Consider the following 20,448-nt stretch of genomic DNA (forward strand, 5'->3'; position numbering starts at 1 on the left):
GTTCTTGTCCATTTGTTTTTGTTGTGGTTTGTCATTTGATTTTGCCATGTGATTATGGACTTTCCCATTATATTTTTCCTTGGAGTTCAGTATTTTTATGATTTTTCCTTTTTTTAACTACAAAAGTAGCATCCACAATAATAAGTTTTATTTTCAGAAATTTTAAAACTATACAAATATATATTGCTGTCACTCTTCAGGTAAGTTGTGTTGTTGTATAATGATTCGCCTGTAAAAAAAAATTGAGAATGGATACCAGGAATGTGTCAAATAGACAACAAACTAGCCAAAGTCCAGAAAACAGCCCAGGGTAATCAATTGATCTTCAACAGTGAGAAAATGCTGCACCCAGAGACAGGCTAAAGTTTAGATGCTTGGCTACTGAAATCAACCACAAATTTTCAATAAACAAACACCAGAAAAATAAGCCACAATGACTTTATAGTGAATATATGCAAACTTACCAGTAACTTGTACAGATGTTCGTGAGGAAGCTTGACCTCCAGGATTTTTAGCTTTACACACATAATTTCCATCATCGTCAATGATACAACTATCTATTGTTAATGTATGGTGACCTGCTATTGCAGATATTTTTATGGCATCATCACTTTGCATGAGCTGAAATGACATAAACATATATGTGTTGAGTTATATTTGATGGTACAGTATTCATCAAGTTAAATAACTATATCATCTTAAAAATGCACATGTAAAAAGTAAAAAAAAGTAAAAAACTTTCTTGAAAATGACAATTCCGAAAAAATTGTACTTTGTTAAGTTGATGTGAGCTGGCCAATAAGCACCTTATATCAGAAAGATATCTGAAACAATTTGTTACAATCTAAATATTTTAAAATCAATAATGACTTTTCTCAAAGCAAGAATTTTTGTTTAAATTGGATGCAAATATTACTATATCTAACAAATATACTGAAAAAATGTGCCTAAAATAAGTTGAAAACAAAAGCTATTCAAATATACAGTGCTTGACTGTTTATATAATGCAACAGTTGAATCCATACTCTTCTACTTTCATACTTGATTACATATATTGATCATATATATTTTAACTAACCTGTCCATTATAAAACCATTCTACTTCTGGTTCAGGTTGACCTTTTACAGTACATGTCAACTTCAACCTATCACCTTCATTTAAACTCAAAGGTGACAGCTGTGTTGTAAATTCTGGAGCTTCTACTGATGGCTCCCGTTTTTTATCTGAAAAAAAAAAAATTAGTTATAAGCGCAAAATCTAAATAATGTTCTCAAATATTTCAAGGCATTTATTAGAAATTACAAGAAGTTTGCAATAGTTATTTATGTAAAATTGATCTTCTGCTCTAATGCAGATTTCAAGAAAGTACTTCCCAGAGGTTTGAAACACTTACAACTAGTTTTCTTTATTTTATCTATGCATTTATATTCAATAATTTCTTCACACTTAGACGTATAGGAGGAGTTAACATTTTAACTTATTCATATGCAGATGGTTTGGAGCACTAGCATCATCTAACAAAATCCTCGACTGGTGCCTTATATGCTGACATTTCATCAAGTTTGTCGGTGAATAGAAAAATAAAACCTTTAGAAAAATAATATCGGATCTAATGTTTCAAGAAACCTATAAAGACAATAATTACCTCTACGTGAACTCCTACTAGATGAATATGAATCTTCATATGATGATTCTTCCACACGTCTTGACGATCTATTTGATGTACGTGTTGAAGATGATGATGTCGATGTTTCATTATAACTACTACTAGAATCAGCGAAACTAAATCCAGACTTTGTTGTCCTTGCTGTTCTGGATTGTTTGTGACTTTTAAAGATGTCTGATTTGTCAAAGTCATGAGCTCGGTCTGAAATTGAATAAATATATATAAATTTCAAGTAAAATAGAAACAAATTGTTGATCCATTATAAAAGAGAGACACACAATTTTTATTGATTGTTTGTATAAAAAAACTGAAATGCATTATTCCAGTATATAAGCTATAAATTTTATTTTCTGTCATATACAATAAAGTTTAATCATGTTTGTTCTAAAATCTCATAATGACTGTATTTCATTTCAAGACTCTCTTCATAATTGCAATGTTTTACAAATTCTAAGTTGTGCCATGTAAATATGAGCATGTATAAAGTAAAATAATTATACAAATATCACACACACTTTTAAAGTACAGAAAAAATCCTTTAGTTACCTTCAACTACAACACGAGATGATGTTTCATGCTCTCCAAGCTCATTGATGGCTCTACATGTGTAGGTACCAGTATCAGCCAGTTTAGCAGACTGTACCTCTATAGTGGCGACACCACCAGAGTAAGAACACATGTAATGGGGATCCTTTGACACATCCTTATTATCCTTGTACCAGGTTACCTATTAATAAAACAACATACAAAGTGTTATTCAAAAATTAAAAAAAATTTAATACTTGTTGATAAAATTTCTCTTCATTCATGATTTTTCAACATAATATCTCATTCATGATTTTTCAACATAATATCCAAACACAACCATCATTTGTTGACCAATCCGTTAATATTTAACTCAGGTGTATAATTATTCATAAACTATTAACACTAATTTCAAAATGATCTCACAAAATTTCAGATCCTCAGTATTTCTTATATGTAATTTTTGTTTACTCAGTATTTTTTTTTTCAATACAGATTTTTTTATCACAAACAATTTATACTTAAATGTATGTCTTCAGAAATGGTGACAAAGACCTACCTTTGGTACTGGTGTTGACTGTACACATGTTAATAGTTTGAACTCTGACCCTGCTTGAATCAAACGAGGACGTAAACCAAAGCTAATCTTTGGTGCCTCCTCAACAGGTTTGACCTCTGGAGCAGGTGACAGGGATGGTCGTCTTGACCTGAAGAACAAAATAATAATAATACATATATACCTTGACAAAGAAAGCTCTTTAGGTTAATTGTGCATCCTTAACCTCCTCATATATATTCCGTTGTTTCAAGAAATGTCACCATCCCTATGATTTTGTCAGAAATCTATTCAATATTTACAAAAAAGCACTAACAAGAATGTGTCTATGTTCAGTAGACTGTGAAATTGGGGTAAAAACTCTAATTTGGCATTAAATTTAGAAAAATCATATCAAAAGTTTAACCTGAAGTGGGACAGCAGATTGGACTTCAACTTCATCAAAAACTACCTCGACCAAAAACTTTAACCTCAAGCAGGACAGACGGACGAATGAACGAACGGATGCACAAACCAGAACACATAATGCCGCTCTACTATCATAGGTGGGGCATAAAAGTAAAAGTTGATGAGGGTTGCTGTATCCAAAGATTTCTTAGGTAAGAATGTTATACACATATATTCCAGAACACCATGGTTTAAAATATTGTACTTTATATTGCTTTGAAATCTACCATAACCATGGAGCTTACCTTCTCATTGGTGTGGTATCCCTACTGCTTGGCATCCTTTGTAGTTCGGGATTGACTGAAATAAAAAAATATAGTAGTCAGACATCTTCATAACAATACTTGGAAAACAAAACAAAATCACTGATAGACAACTAGATATTGAATATAAAACTAAAACAAAAAAACAAGGAATATAAATAAAACAAAAAACTATTTGTAATAAATAAAAGTATGTTTTTTTTTCAAAAACAAAAGTTATTGTAATATTGTGAAACAAAAATGACAAAAAAAAACCATGTCAGTTATCTATAATTTATCTATAATCAGACACTAGATACCTTAATGATGATTGTGGACAAGTTTGGACAAGTATTTTTCATAAACAAAAATGACAAAAAATAAGATAAATTGTATAATAACCTTCAACTTTAAGTGTTGCATGTTCTTCACGTTTTCCAAATGAATTTTCAGCAATGACAGTATAAAGTCCCTTGTCAGACATTTTTAGTCTACTGATCTTGAGCTCATACTCATTGCCTCTGTATTTTTGCATGTATTTGACACTTTGAGATAGAACTGAATTGTCATATGACCTGAAATCAAATTCATAGCAAGTTTATTCACTTTAAATACAGCTAATTCTTTCGTTTTTATTCAAAGCTCATCTGAAGATTTAGAAATATCTGCAACATTATTTTATACGTACAAACTGCAAGATTGAACTCAAATCTACTGTGTATAAACAAATCTATCATTGGGTTATGAAAATCACAGATAACAATTACTGATACAAATGATTTTATATAAAGTAATATATATTTACATGTGACAATTGGTGGTGAAGCTCCAATGATTTTACAATCAAAATTATATATTTACCATGTGACAATTGGTGGGGAAGCTCCAATAATTTTACAATCAAAATTATATATTTACCATGTGACAATTGGTGGGGAAGCTCCAATAATTTTACAATGAAATTTATATATTTACCATGTGACAATTGGTGGGGAAGCCCCAATGATTTTACAATCAAATTTGGTAGACTGACCCTCAGCAGCCAGAATATTTCTTGGTTTACGGATAAATCTAGGAGCTGCTTCTTTGCGATCTAAAATAAAACAAAATAGAAAATATATAATCTCTGTGACTTTAAATAGATTCTAAAATAATAATATCCATTTTAAGCTCCCAATAAACTGTCTTTTTATTTAATTTCATTTAGAAAATATAAAAATATCTAAAATCAATTAATAAAAAAATTATACAATATATATTGTACTTACCAAAGTATGAATCAAAGATTGAGAAGTCTTTAGGTCTGTTTTTCCTAAGAGCACCAAAGTTTGCAATACGACCAATAGCTGGGTTTGGAGCTGGCCAGTCAGCCTAAAAATAAAATGGTATAAACTAATCTAGGAACAAACAATTATTCTTTTTTGAAAACAACATATAATGATTATATTAAAAGAGTTTCATCTTAAATTTTTAAAGAATTATTTACTTATGGAAAAATAAAAAATAAAATTATTATTTTAATATTTAAATTAAAGTCATATGAAACGAGTGACTGGTGAAAAATAATGTTTATCCAATTGTTGAACCAATGCATGTATATATCATAAACTTAGTCCTCTGTGCACTATTTTCTCATTTTTTATGCAAATATATCGTATAATTGTCAATTTTTTTTCTCTCTGTCTTTTAGATTTAACAAATATGGCTGCTCATTAAATGCTGTGTTTTGAAGCTAAAGTTTACTGATTGTCACCTTACAGTAAACAGTTTTGAAGCTGAAGTTTACCGATTGTCATCTTATAGTAAACAATCAACAAAAAGCATGGGTATTGAGCATGTGTTTAACATGTACAATCAGATAATTGTTTATTTAAATGACAGATCCATGTGTATTGGTATCAAAGTATTTTTACGAGGAGGGTCCCGCTAAGGTCACTATGCATACGGAAAATATGTCGGCGAATTGCTTCCTGGAAGCAAGCAATTAAAAATAAGTAAACTTCTTCTAAATGTGGACAAATTAAAGAATTTTATGCAGAAAAAAGTATATATACATAAGTTGTATTATGAAAACTATCCATTAAGTTATTAAAAAATTGTGCATATTTCTTTTTAATTTGAGGTTTCATATGCCTTTAAATGTAAGAGGTGAAGCATGTACATAACTAGTGCCCTTTTCCATACCTGAAAGCATATTTTTCAGTAAAAAAGCAACACAAATTCACCAGATAAACTTACATATTTTGCTTTCATTTTTGATCTAATGCTGTCATAGCGACTAGATGGAATTCTGGCTGTACGACCACTGAGGTCACCCTAAAAAATAAATCCAGATTTTAAAATAAATAATTAGAATTGCTGTCCTGCAAGTGAGAATATAATACTTAAATAACACAATATACATTATCTTTAAATTTAATCAATTTAATTTGGCAAGTTACATCCATCAACCCCTGGTTTTGGTAGGGTTTGTGTTGCTCAGTCTTTAGTTTTTCTAGGTAGTGTTTTGTATACTAGTTTTTGTCATTTTATCTTTTTCTTTTTTGCCATATGATTGTCAGTTTATTTGACTTGTGAGTTTGAGTGTGTCTTTGATAATTGTGCCTTGCTTTCACAACTTTTGACATTTAACCCTCATTTTATAATACAGTAAGTGTAAACTGTGTTTTATTTCTCATACCTTCATCCAATCATGATCTAAACATTCATGGACTGTCATCCTCCTCCTGAAATATAAATTATTAAATTTGTACCAATATAATAGGATTACTTGTAGTTTCATTGATTCTTTGCAATTTCTAAATGGTGTTAAGGTAGCCAGAAATGCTTCTAACTAAGTATTGTCTGAAAAGATAGTAACGTAATGCTCAAATACTGTATAGCGTTGAAATTTACTTCCAGTTTTGAAAGCAGTTTGATATTTTAATGATATTTTACAGTGGTTACAATAAGTACATACTGTGGTTGTCTGATGAGGAGTTTTCTGATAAAGTCCTTAGCCTCAGGGGATATATTTGCAAAAGCATCATCTGCAAACTCCCAGTCACATCTCTGTACATTGGCTAATGTTTCCAAATCATCTTCTCCAGCAAAGGGGGATAATCCACTCAATCTAGCAAAATCGTTAAAAATACATTTAATTTCTCTCAGAAATACACTAATACATGTACTCCAAAACTTATACTTTTTCAGTGTGGTTTAGAAGACAGACAGCAGAAAGTGGTGTACATGTTATAAAATATGGATACATATAGACTATTAGGATTAATTACAAATATTTATAAAATAATGAAAACCTGAATGCATTGATAAAGATATAAAATATGTCTACTTCTTAATTTACATTGTACAATCTCAAAGTTCTTGCAAATGATGTATCAACCTATCAAAATATCTCAACAATTTTTTCTGAAAGTTAGCAATGTTTCAACAACAAAATAATATACAAACATTTTCTTATACTTACAAAACATAAGCTAAAACACCAACTGCCCACATGTCAGTATAAAATCCTACTGGTTCACGATCTACAATTTCAGGGGCAGCAAACTCTGCTGTAGCTGTTGTTACTTTGACAATTTCATCAGGGTTTAATTTAGTAGCTAATCCAAAGTCAATCATTTTCACTTCATTGGAATTCTTAGTTGTACACATCACATTTTCAGGCTAAAAAAATAATGCAATAAATTAATTTATATTCATATTTAGTTGATTTGCATAATAACATGTTATTAATTTTATTGAAAAGAAAATATATACAAATTGTACCAGGGACATGCAATACTGTGGCCACATCGTGATTTTCTTTCAGTTCACCCTTCTTGAAGTGTAGATGTATTTTATGATGTATTGGTGTACATAAGATAAACATTTTCTTGATTGTTTGAGAAAAAAATACCAGGGTACGCCGAGATTGAATGTTGGATGTTGAATGAATTAAAAAATAAATCCATTGTTTGTAAAATTTGCACGAGTAGAAGATGTGAAAAACCAATTGCTCTTATATATTGTTCTGCAGTAATGTCAAAAGCCCTAGAAATGCCCTAGAAATATGTCTGTTGTTTAAAACTGATTTTTATCCTTTGATACTAATTTTTGTTGTTAAAATGCTGTCTTTAATAAAATGTATTGGCATATATCCCATATCTCCTTTCATTTATGTCTGAATTAATTGATGCCAAAACTTATCTCTTTATAGCATGGGTAACAGATTTTAAAACACTTTACAAACATTCACCATTTTTTTAAGACTTACTTTAACATCCAGATGGACAATGCTGTTCTCATGCATGTGTTTAAGTCCATCACAGATCTGTCTCATGTAGTTGATAACCTCACACTCTGTCATTTTGTAATCTTCTGCTGCTATTCTGTCAAATAATTCTCCACCAGCCAAACTGAAATCATTTCAATAATATATAAAAGCTATACGAACAATAAATTACATGACCACTTCTCTTGGTTATAGGTGAATTAAAAAGAGTTCTAGCATCGAGTTGACATCAATTTAAATTTTAATAAGAATTCCTCTTTCTTCTGAATTTATTAATGTTAAATGGTCTATTTTTAAAAATCAACATTTTTGAGGTGTTTTAAAACTAGAGGCTCTCAAGAGCCTGTGTCGCTCACCTTGGTCTATGTGCATATTAAACCACACAGATAAATTCATGACAAAATTGTGTTTTGGTGATTATGATGTACTTGTAGATCTTACTTTACTGGACATTCTTCTTGCTACAATTATCTCTATCTATAATGAACTTGGCCCAGTAATAACAGTGGAAAATATATTCTAAAAATTTACAAAAATTTACAAAAAATTCATGAAAATTGTTAAAAAATGACTATAAAGGGCAATAACTCCTTAAGGGGTAAACTGACAATTTTGGTCATGTTGACTTATTTTTAGATCTTACTTTGCTGAACATTATTGCTGTTTACAGTTTATCTCTATCTATTATAATATTCAAGATAATAACCAAAAACTGCAAAATTTCCATAAAATTACTAATTCTGGAGCAGTAACCCAACAACAGGTTGTCTGTTTTGTCTGAAAATTTCAGGGCAGATAGATGTTGACCTGATAAATAATTTATCCCCTGTAAGATTTGCTCTAAATGCTTTGGTTTCAGAGATATAAGCCAAAATCTACATTTCGCCCCTATGTACTATTTTTAGCCATGGCGGCCATCTTGGTTGGTTGGCCGGGTCACGCCACACATTTTTTGAACTATATACCCAAATGATGATTGTGGCCAAGTTTGGTTTAATTTGGCCCAGTAGTTTCAGAGGAGAAGATTTTTTAAAAGAATACTAAAATTTTAGAACTAGAGGCTCTAAAGAGCCTGTGTCGCTCACCTTGGTCTATGTGACTATTAAACAAAGGAAGCAGATGGATTCATGACAAAATTGTATTTTGGTGATGGTGATGTGTTTGTACATCTTACTTTACTGAACATCCTTGCTGCTTACAATTATCTCTATCTATAATGAACTTGGCTCAGTAGTTTCAGTGGAAAATGTTAGTAAAAATTTACAAATTTTATAAAAATTGTTGAAAATTGACTATAAAGGACAATAACTCCTTAGGGGGTCAATTGACCATTTCGGTCATGTTGACTTATTTGTAAATCTTACTTTGCTGAACATTATTGCTGTTTACAGTTTATCTCTATCTATAATAATATTCAAGATAATAACCAAAATCTGCAAAATTTCCTTAAAATTACTAATTTGGGGGCAGCAACCCAACAACAGGTTGTCTGATTTGTCTGAAAATTTCAGGGCAGATAGATCTTGACCTGATAAACAATTTTACCTAGTCAGATTTGCTCTAAATGCTTTGGTGTCAGAGATATAAGCCAAAATCTACATTTCCCCTCTATGTTCTATTTTTAGCCATGGCAGCCATCTTGGTTGGTTGGACGGGTCACGCCACACAATTTTTAAACTAAATACCCCAATTATGATTGTGGCCAAGTTTGGTTAAATTTGGCCCAGGAGTTTCAGAGGAGAAGATTTTTGTAAAAGATTACAAAAATTTACGAAAAATTGGTCAAAATGGACTAAAAAGGGCAATACCTCCTTAAGGGGTCAACTGATAATTTTGGTCATGTTGACTTATTTGTAGATCTTACTTTGCTGAACATTATTGCTGTTTACAGTTTATCTCTTTCTATAATAATATTCAAGATAATAACCAAAATCTGCAAAATTTCCTTCAAATTACTTTTTTCAGGGCAGCAACCCAATAACCAGTTGTCCTATTCATTTGAAAGTTTCAGGGCTGATAGATTTTCACTTGATGAACAATTTTACCCCATGTCAGATTTGCTCTAAATGCTTTGGTTTCAGAGTTATAAGCCAAAATCTATGTTCTATTTTTAGCCATGGCGGCCATCTTGGTTGGTTGGCCGGGTCACACCACACATTTTTTAAACTAGATACCCCAAAGATGATTGTGGCCAAGTTTGGATTAATTTGGCCATGTAGTTTCAGAGGAGAAGATTTTTGTAATAGATTACTAAGATTTACAAAAAATGGTTAAAAATTGACTATAAAGGGCAATAACTCCTAAAGGGGTCAACTGACCATTTTGGTCATGTTGACTTATTTGTAAATCTTACTTTGCTGAACATTATTGCTGTTTACAGTTTATCTTTATCTATAATAATATTCAAGATAATAACCAAAAACAGCAAAATTTCCTTAAAATTACATATTCAGGGGCAGCAACCCAACAACGGGTTGTCTGATTTGTCTGAAAATTTCAGGGCAGATAGATCTTGACCTGATAAACAATTTTACCCCATGTCAGATTTGCTCTAAATGCTTTGGTTTTTGAGTTATAAGCCAAAAACTGCATTTTACCCCTATGTTCTATTTTTAGCCATGGCGGCCATCTTGGTTGGTTGGCGGGGTCACGCCACACATTTTTTAAACTAAATACCCCAATGATGATTGTGGCCAAGTTTGGTTTAATTTGGCCCAGTAGTTTCAGAGGAGAAGATTTTTGTAAAAGTTAACGACGACGGACGACGACGACGGACGACGGACGCAAAGTGATGGGAAAAGCTCACTTGGCCCTTTGGGCCAGGTGAGCTAAAAATCAATGATTTTTCCAGACCAAATCTGTTTGTTAGGTTCTGTTTCTTGTCTTTGATTAAAGTAATGAGTAAATTAACGGTCTACATACACGCCTATTGAAAGTTTGTCATTCAATGAACATTTAATTTCATGGTTTTGCCAAGGTCTGCATACACGCCTATTGAAAGTTTGTCATTCAATGAACATTTAATTTCGTGGTTTTGCCAAGGTCTGCATACACGCCTATTGAAAGTTTGTCATTCAATGAACATTTAATTTCGTGGTTTTGCCAAGGTCTGCATACACGCCTATTGAAAGTTTGTCATTCAATGAACATTTAATTTCGTGGTTTTGCCAAGGTCTGCATACACGCCTATTGAAAGTTTGTCATTCAATGAACTTTTAATTTCGTGGTTTTGCCAAGGTCTGCATACACGCCTATTGAAAGTTTGTCATTCAATGAACATTTAATTTCGTGGTTTTGCCAAGGTCTGCATACACGCCTATTGAAAGTTTGTCATTCAATGAACATTTAGTTTCGTGGTTTTGCCAAGGTCTGCATACACGCCTATTGAAAGTTTGTCATTCAATGAACATTTAATTTCGTGGTTTTGCCAGGTCTGCATACACGCCTATTGAAAGTTTGTCATTCAATGAACATTTAATTTCGTGGTTTTGCCAAGGTCTGCATACACGCCTATTGAAAATTTGTCATTCAATGAACATTTAATTTCGTGGTTTTGCCAAGGTCTGCATACACGCCTATTGAAAGTTTGTCATTCAATGAACATTTAGTTTCGTGGTTTTGCCAAGGTCTGCATACACGCCTATTGAAAGTTTGTCATTCAATGAACATTTAATTTCGTGGTTTTGCCAGGTCTGCATACACGCCTATTGAAAGTTTGTCATTCAATGAACATTTAATTTCGTGGTTTTGCCAAGGTCTGCATACACGCCTATTGAAAATTTGTCATTCAATGAACATTTAATTTCGTGGTTTTGCCAAGGTCTGCATACACGCCTATTGAAAATTTGTCATTCAATGAACATTTAATTTCGTGGTTTTGCCAAGGTCTGCATACACGCCTATTGAAAGTTTGTCATTCAATGAACATTTAGTTTCGTGGTTTTGCCAAGGTCTGCATACACGCCTATTGAAAGTTTGTCATTCAATGAACATTTAATTTCGTGGTTTTGCCAGGTCTGCATACACGCCTATTGAAAGTTTGTCATTCAATGAACATTTAATTTCGTGGTTTTGCCAAGGTCTGCATACACGCCTATTGAAAATTTGTCATTCAATGAACATTTAATTTCGTGGTTTTGCCAAGGTCTGCATACACGCCTATTGAAAGTTTGTCATTCAATGAACATTTAATTTTGTGGTTTTGCCAAGGTCTGCATACACGCCTATTGAAAGTTTGTCATTCAATGAACATTTAATTTCGTGGTTTTGCCAAGGTCTGCATACACGCCTGTTGAAAGTTTGTCATTCAATGAACATTTAATTTCGTGGTTTTGCCAAGGTCTGCATACACGCCTATTGAAAGTTTGTCATTTAATGAACATTTAATTTGGTGGTTTACCTGTACCATTGAAATCCACTTAAATTGGTATTCCAGAATAATAATGAATCTACAGTATCTTGTCTTAATTTTACATTTTATTCATTATATATTTATTATTATAGCTATCGAAAGCACCATTACTTTGGATGGAATCAGATAGGCATAATATTTAAAACTTGAAGTCAGTGAAGTGTATAAGAAGTATGGAAAAAAGAAGCAAATATCTACTTACAATTCAAAAATAAGACACATTTCATATTTGTCTTCAAAAGCATCCTTCAACTGTAACAGTTTAGGATGGTGACACTGGTTCATGACATTGATTTCATTCTTTACAGCAAATTTATCTAATGGATAGGGAGTGTTGATAAACTTAGCCACAAATACTCGTCCTGTTGCCTTCTCTACACATCTATGAACAACTCCAAAAGCACCACTACAAAATAAATTAAAATAACACTGTTATTATCTCCCTTGAATTACCAGAAAAAAATATTGAATAGCAAATATTCATTTATTAAAATTGTAACAGGGAATCTATCTATTCTAGGACACGATTGCTTAATCAATTAGACACTATAACAATCCATTTCTGAAATGGAACACAAATAATTGAAATGAAATAGATACTGAAAGATTAGTTTTCTATGTTTAATAAATACTAGAACACACCCGCGAAATCACGGGCATATACAGCTTGTGAACTATTGTAGGATGATTTTTTTTGGTCAAAGATATTATGTATGGAGAATTTCATAAAAGGTATGAAAAGCTCTCTCCCTTTTTCTAAAGTCCGATATTTGTTTCCTTTCTGTTAAATTCAATTATTTCGTGTTTCTTGCCTCAGACCACAATTATTCTTCTCCTTTGCTACAATGCTTCTTTTGGTAAAAGTCAAATCAAATTAAAAATTTGCACCGTTTCAAACATGAAATAGATGTAACTGCTTATATATAGACCATTATTAGTTTAATTAAATATGCTTCTACGACAATCCATCAGGGCTTTTTCTTTTGAGAGCCTTATTAACATGCCAATGGTAGGATATGAATCTTGTATAAATGACCAAGACCGACTAAGGCTAATTTGAGGGGTGGTCAGAGGGGTCCCGATCCCGAAATCCCGGGCTTAAAACCATGAAATCTTGAGATGCAAAAGTTAAAGAAACTTCATATCCCAAAATTGAAAAATATATTCCCGGATCACGTAAGGATCAATCCCAAAATCAGGAGCTTAAAAACACCTGATCCCGACTCCCCCAAAAAGGTCCTGCCTTCCTCTAATCTCTACCTTACTTCCATTTTTGCCAAATCACTCTTTTCCCTTTCAACAATAAATTTGTATGCCCCATTTATGGGCATTATGTTTTTTAGTCTGTGCATCTGTGCGGTCGTCCGTCCGTCTGTCTGTCCCGCTTCAGGTTAAAGTTTTTGGTCGAGGTAGTGTTAGATGAAGTTGAGCATGTTGTACTTATTTATGCAAGTGGTATGACCCCTTAAATAGTAAACATTTCAAAGAAAACAGTAGACAGAATCAGGGATTTTCTATACTAACATAGAAAGTCCCTGACAGAATACAGGGAGTCTCTATATATTAAAGTAGTATAATCGTAGTTTACATGTAGATAAACGCGAAAAATAATTTTCCTCTCTAAGGAGGTATAATAGTTGTGATTCTTGCGATCTAAACACCATGATATGGAGAACGCTCTGAATGGCTTATTTATTTTTCATTTTTTTTATCTATCATAAGATTGGTTGTACTTGTGTCACGTTTTACTTATTTTAATATATATGCAACTGGTATGACCCCTTAAATAGTAAACATTTCAAAGAAAACAGTAGACAGAATACAGTCTCTTAGATTATATATTAAAGTAGTATAATCATAGTTTACATGTAGATAAACGCAAAAATAATTGTCCTCTATAAAGAGGTATATCAGTTGTGGGCCTTGTGATCTAAACACCATGATATGGAAAACGCTCTGATTGGCTTATCTATCATACAGTTGGTTGTATTTGTGCATGTTTCAAACCGGAAATCTTATCTTTTACTAAAAGTCAGTCTGATGACGGAATCATATCCGGACTCCTTTTTTGTCGTTTTTCTCCCAAAATAACTCAATCTGAATCATTGTAAGAATGGATGACTAATGCGACTATGCATGTTACCTATAGGACACAGAGGCATGATGATTGATTTATTGTGGAAGGAAGAGAAGCGACAACCAAAATGAGGTCTTCTCGTTTAATAGTATAGATGAACAATTTCTTTGCATCACAGACTACTCAATTCTCTATTCTATGAATAACATAAACATATATACATATATGCAACTTAATGGATTTTTTTTTTTACAACAAGCAATTTTATAAAAACATAATAAAAAACCATATCTACTAGTAAAAAAATAACAAACCTTCCCAACTCTTCCAGGATTTCATAGTAGTCACTAACGTTAGCATCCCTGACTGAAACAGGCTGAGGAACATATTTCTTCCATAAGTCATGATCTGAAAAAAATATTTCAATATACAATATCACTATAGCCTGACTTGTTCTACCTATAAAATGAATAATTGACAAAGTTAAACCCCATTTTACAACAAAGCAAATTATTTTATGCCAATTATGAAGCAATAGTTAAGTTCTGTAATATGACTTATGTTGGGGTCCATCAGGCAAGTGCCGTTATTCATCAGTTTTGCTAATTCTGATTTTAAAAGTTCATTTTTGCTTCTATGTTCTCAGTGAAACTAGTATACACTGTAACCAAATTTATTTTAGGTAAAAGCTGTCTTAACAGTAAACACTTTCCAGGTAACATTGTATTAATTGGTGATTTATTAGTGTTGCTATTACTTCACTTTGCTGAGGCAAGATTCCCTAAATTGACATACCGTATTTGGGCATGTATAGTCCGCACTTTTTCCTTAAATATGTAGTTTGTACAAGGGGTGGGGATTATACACAACTATAGACGGTTTTTGAAATTTTATAAAAATTTTTTTTTTTTTTTTTTTTTTTTTTTAATTTCGTTTTTTCTTCATTAATAATGTATATTCTTTTTTTAACTTTTCTCTTCAAAATTGATTATTCAAAGTAAAGGTGTGACATACTGCAAAGGTAATCAAGAGGGGTAATTAAGGATTAAGTATGGGTGTGTAGCAATTAATTAATGATGTCAAGTTTTGACAGGTGTTAAATATTATAATCCCAGGTAAAAAAAACAACATGATCAATGAAAAGATTATATAAGATTAAATAGTTTTAACATTTTGATTACAGCTAATTAATTTAGAGAAATGTTTGATCTCTTTTTTCTTTTGTTCCATAATATTTAAATTATTTTTGTTATATTATATATCAGCTTGGAGATACTTAGACAAATGTTGATTTTAACAGGGATCTTTTGATTAATAACTACTTTAATAAAATTATTTAATATTAATTACCTGATGAAAAGCTCTACCATTTCATTATTTTTCATGAAATAAATAAAACAATTTTGTTTTTATAAAATACATGGAGAATAGGTCTCTTTCAATGGATTTTTACACTGAACTAGGCTTTTATAAAAAAAAAAAAAAAATTGTAAAAAAACTTTTTTTCTCGATTTTAAGGGGATGGAAAGGGGGTGCGGACTATACATAAATGCGTACTATACACAGCCGAATACGGTATTCATGATATTGTCAATATCTATACTTTTCCATGTATATTTGTCCTATTGTTTGATTATTTGCTTCAATATTACATGAACAAGTTTACTACTTAATTGTATGGTTAATGCGGGGTTTACACATTGCCGATTATTGCTACCGTTTGAGATCAGACAGAGATAAGACACAAAAAGTGAAAAAGTTGGATTACTATCCTCAATTATCTGGAATGTCCTATCATTGTCTGAACAAAGTCGTTTAAGTTCGTAACAGATTCCTACGGGTTGAGAACGATCCTGATATTTCAGCGAAGCACTCTGACATTAAGGTACGTCCTGTAACATTCAGGGAAACTCAACCGATTTTGCCAGACAAAGACGTTGGAAATGCCAAAGAGCTGACTGTGATAGGATTACGTTCTGACAGTACCTGATCATCCAAAGTATGCAGACAGTTTTCGAACTGATAATTTCTGTCAGCGTGGGTTCACTGTCTGATTACATTCGGTAGAATGAGGACGCAGTTGTGACAGACTCGGTCGAATTTTGCCATGCGAAAGATACAAATCGGATTAGAACTTGATTGAGAACGGGATTATCGGGACAAATTCGACTGGAAATGGTTGAATATCGTCGCTTCCTGAACAATATCTGATTGTTGTCATGATTAAAATATTTTTTTTTATAAATTTTAATTAAAGTTTGAATTTCCATCTTCGATTCACAGGATTTTGATCAGACTTTTGACAAATTTTAAGCTTAAATTAAATATAAGTACCATTATGACTTGACTTCTTAAGAAAAGTATGTATAACAGTCAATGTAAGAATATAAGAATAAGAACTACATCAATTCACAGAATACTTACAATACTTATCATAGTTATCAACCTTTGGTCCAGTACCTCTGACCTTTCTACCAAACCCATCTACAATCATAATATATAATGTTACTACAAATCCAAGACTCATCTATCAGAAATATTTTAAATACATAATTATTAATATGATTGAAAGTATCCTTTTTGTATAAGGCTACACCAATTTAATTCCTTGTTCGACGGACCCGCCCGCACCTATTTTTTTCAAAACAGAATTTTTTTTATTTTTTAATATTCCCGCTTCCCGAATCCGGAAATCTATGCATGTCCAATTTACGCACCGTTTTTCTTGTAAAAATTATAAAAAGATATCAAGATTTGTTTTTAAAATCACAGTCTAACCTGTATATAACAATTTTAAACCTATAAGCACCCCACCACACTGTGTTTATATCTGTGAAACCAATTTATTCCAAATTGGAGTGCTCTGATATAAATATATATAACAGCGGAAATACCTGTACAGAACAAAACATTGGTTTCTTTCCCCTTACTTATATTCCCTATCACAAAATGTTTGTTGTTAGAATAAAATACAAAGAACTTCTGAAAGATTTGCTTTCAACTGCAATTATATTGTATGCTGACGAAACAAACTTATCCATAGCCGCTGCATGTTTATGCACCTGTCCTGATTGATTCAGGGACCTGTTGTTAAGCAGTTGTCATTTGTCGATGTGGTTTATTGGTATTTTCCCGTTTGGATATATAAATTAGATTGTTGGTTTTCCTGTTTGAATTAGGTACACTAATAATTATGGGTCCCTTTTAGTTTGCTGTTTGGTCTGGATCAAAGCCCTGTGTAAAAGGCTGTACTTTGACCTGTGTTTGTTACTATCAGGTTGGAAACAACCCCCCTCAGACCAGGGGTCATTTTACTGTTGTAGAAAAGAAAATAGAAATAACAAGGATTTGTATAGTGCTACTATACAAAACCTTTGAAAACTTAAGATTTTTTTACTCCAAAAGAGGATAAATACATCATATTTTTAACAACTTTTCTAAAAGAGGGTCCACTTATTTTGAATAATATTAAACTGTAAAGGTAATTGTGTTAGCAACGTTAAAGTTCAGAAATATTACAAAATTCTTGCGCATGTTTTGACCATTTAATACCAGATAGATATATAGTTCTTTGGGGAAATACGAGCCCTTTTGTACTAAAAAGTGTTTTTACAAAAAAAATATATTATAAAGTTATATTGACCCCTCATAAAAGGGATATTTATAACATTAAGGGGTTGTTTCCAATCTGATTATGACTTGGATGGAGAATTGTCTCATTGTAGTCACACATACATAGACCAGATTTAATTATTCAATTATTTCTTGGTGAACAGGGAAAAAATACTTCATAAATTAGAAAATGTCAAAGTACAAGTGATAAATCAAGTTTTAATATTGTCAAAACCTACTATTTTATGTTTACAAAAAAAAATATAATCGCTCGCCTACACTTTTCAAGCTTCGCCTCAAAAAATTGCAAAGCTTAAATATTTGTTTATTAAAATTTTCAAATCGCTCACTCGCCCCATTTTTTGGAGTCCACAAATCTGTAGAACAAGAAATTAAATTGGTGTGGCCTAATATACATATGCAAGAAAGAGATTTCATTAGAAATGTAAATACTATGAAGTTTCAAAATGGTCTAATTCAGTTGTTTTAAAAAGAACAAGTTTTTTTGTTTGTTGTGCATTTGAGGTGTCTTTTGTTGTAATATAAAATATTCAAATTATAATTACAATACCGGTTACAATCCTACTTTCAAATGATTTTTTCATACTCAAACTTTATAATACTGACCAGTTATTCTTTCTATCCCATAAGTCTGTACATTCAAATTAGGTTTACAAAATCTAGGACTTATTAATAGAACAAAAATTACCATACTTAAATTTTAGAAAAGCTATGCAACACCATCTTAAAACGAACCTTTATGTATACATTAGGGCGCAAACCATCATTAAACCTACCTTCAAGAGCTCTCTTTTTCTTAATAGCATCTGATTCGTCTGTTTTAATGACGGCAGTAGGGTCACATGGGTCACTCTTGCCGTAAAAGTTCTCAGCAACAACACGGAACTGATATTCTTTGTTAGCAGATAAAGATGTGATGTTATGGAAGCACATTCTGTAAATCAAATGTTATGTTACACCAATTAGCAAAACAAAATAGATAAATGCAAATTTGTCCGCCATTACGTAAAATCACACAAGTTCCTGTAAAACTTGACATGCAGTTATAAAAATATGATGTCACAATTAAAAAGTGATTGTTGTTTGACGTCACAAAGTATTTCAGAGTTCATCTAAGGTCATACTGAGACAAAATTCAGCTAAGTACCGAAAGAATAAATTATTTATTGTCAACTCCTCTTAGAAACTTTCATGTTCATTCTCCATTCTTCATTCACCTGTCCTAAGTCAGGAATCTGATGTACAGTAGTTGTCGTTTGTTTATGTAATTTATACATGTTTCTAGTTTCTCGTATTTTTATATAGATTAGACCGTTGGTTTTCCCATTTGAATGATTTTACACTAGTAATTTTTGGACCCTTTTTGGCTTGTTTGTTCGGTGTGAGCCAAGGCTCCCTGCTGAAGGCCGTACATTGACCTATAATGGTTTACCTGTATAAATTGTTATTTGGATGGAGAGTTGCCTCATTGGCACTCATACCACATCTTCCTATATCTATCCAATACAATAATATCTATTGTAAAATAAAAGCTGAGTTTAATTTCAAACCCATAGGTTTCCCTTTGAGTGAACATTGCAAAGTAAGTTTGATATATTCATTCCTTTGTACCAATACCATAGAAAAAAATGCTTAAGTCTTTTATATTTCAATAAATAGAAATGTCTTTATCAAGTGTGTTAGCACTCATAACAAAATAAGCTAAACATAAAACAGGCTTTCCTTAATATATAGTAAGTGCCACTTTAAAGACTAAACCAACTAATACTTTACTTTTAAACACCAACAAAACCATACCTAGAAACTGCAACTCTTATCCAGTTAGAATTTGGTGGTTCACATTTCTCTATAACATATTGTGTGATGAAACTTCCTCCGTCATTCAATGGTGGTTTCCATGACAACAGGACAGATTCATCACGAATGTTTTCACAGGTTGGGTAGCGTGGTGGATCTGGACGATCTGCAAGTATAAAGCATATTGTAATAACTTTCAAAGGATTATGAACTTGATTTCCTTTTGTGAAATGCTGTCCATGAAAAAAGCTTGATAAAGATATAATACTAAAAACATGGTTTGCCCCTTCAAAAGAATTTAGGCACTGATGTTGTGATTTTCTTATTCTGGCATTTAAACATTTACATAACAAAACATAACATTGTACTGTAGTCAATCCTAAAATCTATCATGTAACAATTTTAATTTTAAAACTATATTCAATCTTCAATTGATGTAAAATACATCTTCTTGGTAAATTCTTATTTCCATTAAAAGTAAAAATAAGAAATAAAAGAAGTTCTACCATTGATTTGTATTTTGATAACAGCTGAATCTGAACCGAGGTCATTTTTAGCTGTGATTCTGTATGGTCCATCCTGGTCTTTGTTGGCATCTTTGATGGTCAAGATGGCATGCCTCTCAGTGACTTCGCTGTGATAGTTACGACCTTTGACCTCTTCACCATCATGCATCCATGTAATGGTAGGTTTAGGGTTACCAGTGAATGGAATCTTCATGACAGCAGATTCTCCTTTCTCGAAAATAGCTACGTCTTGGAATCTCTTTGGAACAGTTATCTTTGGTGGTGCTGCAATATAAATGAAGAAAATCTGCAAA

At 31.9% G+C, this 20,448-nt stretch overlaps 1 protein-coding gene across 3 annotated transcripts in view; it reads right to left on the minus strand.

Annotated features, from left to right (window-relative positions):
• The window catches only part of LOC143082869 (twitchin-like), a 140,357-nt gene that overhangs the window by 8,860 nt on the left and 111,049 nt on the right, over positions 1–20,448 (minus strand). For all 3 annotated transcript variants that reach the window (XM_076258835.1, XM_076258834.1, XM_076258833.1), the window contains 20 exons: positions 20,135–20,419; positions 19,629–19,794; positions 18,608–18,765; positions 16,623–16,682; positions 14,513–14,606; positions 12,324–12,527; positions 7,693–7,834; positions 6,904–7,103; positions 6,397–6,549; positions 6,118–6,163; positions 5,676–5,753; positions 4,706–4,808; positions 4,413–4,530; positions 3,840–4,012; positions 3,441–3,495; positions 2,752–2,899; positions 2,214–2,394; positions 1,647–1,868; positions 1,079–1,224; positions 465–621 (listed from right to left, as the gene is read on the minus strand). In XM_076258835.1, coding sequence (XP_076114950.1) covers positions 465–621; positions 1,079–1,224; positions 1,647–1,868; positions 2,214–2,394; positions 2,752–2,899; positions 3,441–3,495; positions 3,840–4,012; positions 4,413–4,530; positions 4,706–4,808; positions 5,676–5,753; positions 6,118–6,163; positions 6,397–6,549; positions 6,904–7,103; positions 7,693–7,834; positions 12,324–12,527; positions 14,513–14,606; positions 16,623–16,682; positions 18,608–18,765; positions 19,629–19,794; positions 20,135–20,419 — 2,889 coding nt within the window. The remainder of the gene's footprint in view (positions 1–464; positions 622–1,078; positions 1,225–1,646; positions 1,869–2,213; positions 2,395–2,751; positions 2,900–3,440; positions 3,496–3,839; positions 4,013–4,412; positions 4,531–4,705; positions 4,809–5,675; positions 5,754–6,117; positions 6,164–6,396; positions 6,550–6,903; positions 7,104–7,692; positions 7,835–12,323; positions 12,528–14,512; positions 14,607–16,622; positions 16,683–18,607; positions 18,766–19,628; positions 19,795–20,134; positions 20,420–20,448) is intronic.

Source organism: Mytilus galloprovincialis, chromosome 7 (genome assembly GCF_965363235.1).
Source record: "Mytilus galloprovincialis chromosome 7, xbMytGall1.hap1.1, whole genome shotgun sequence".
Taxonomy (NCBI): Eukaryota; Metazoa; Mollusca; class Bivalvia; order Mytilida; family Mytilidae; genus Mytilus; species Mytilus galloprovincialis.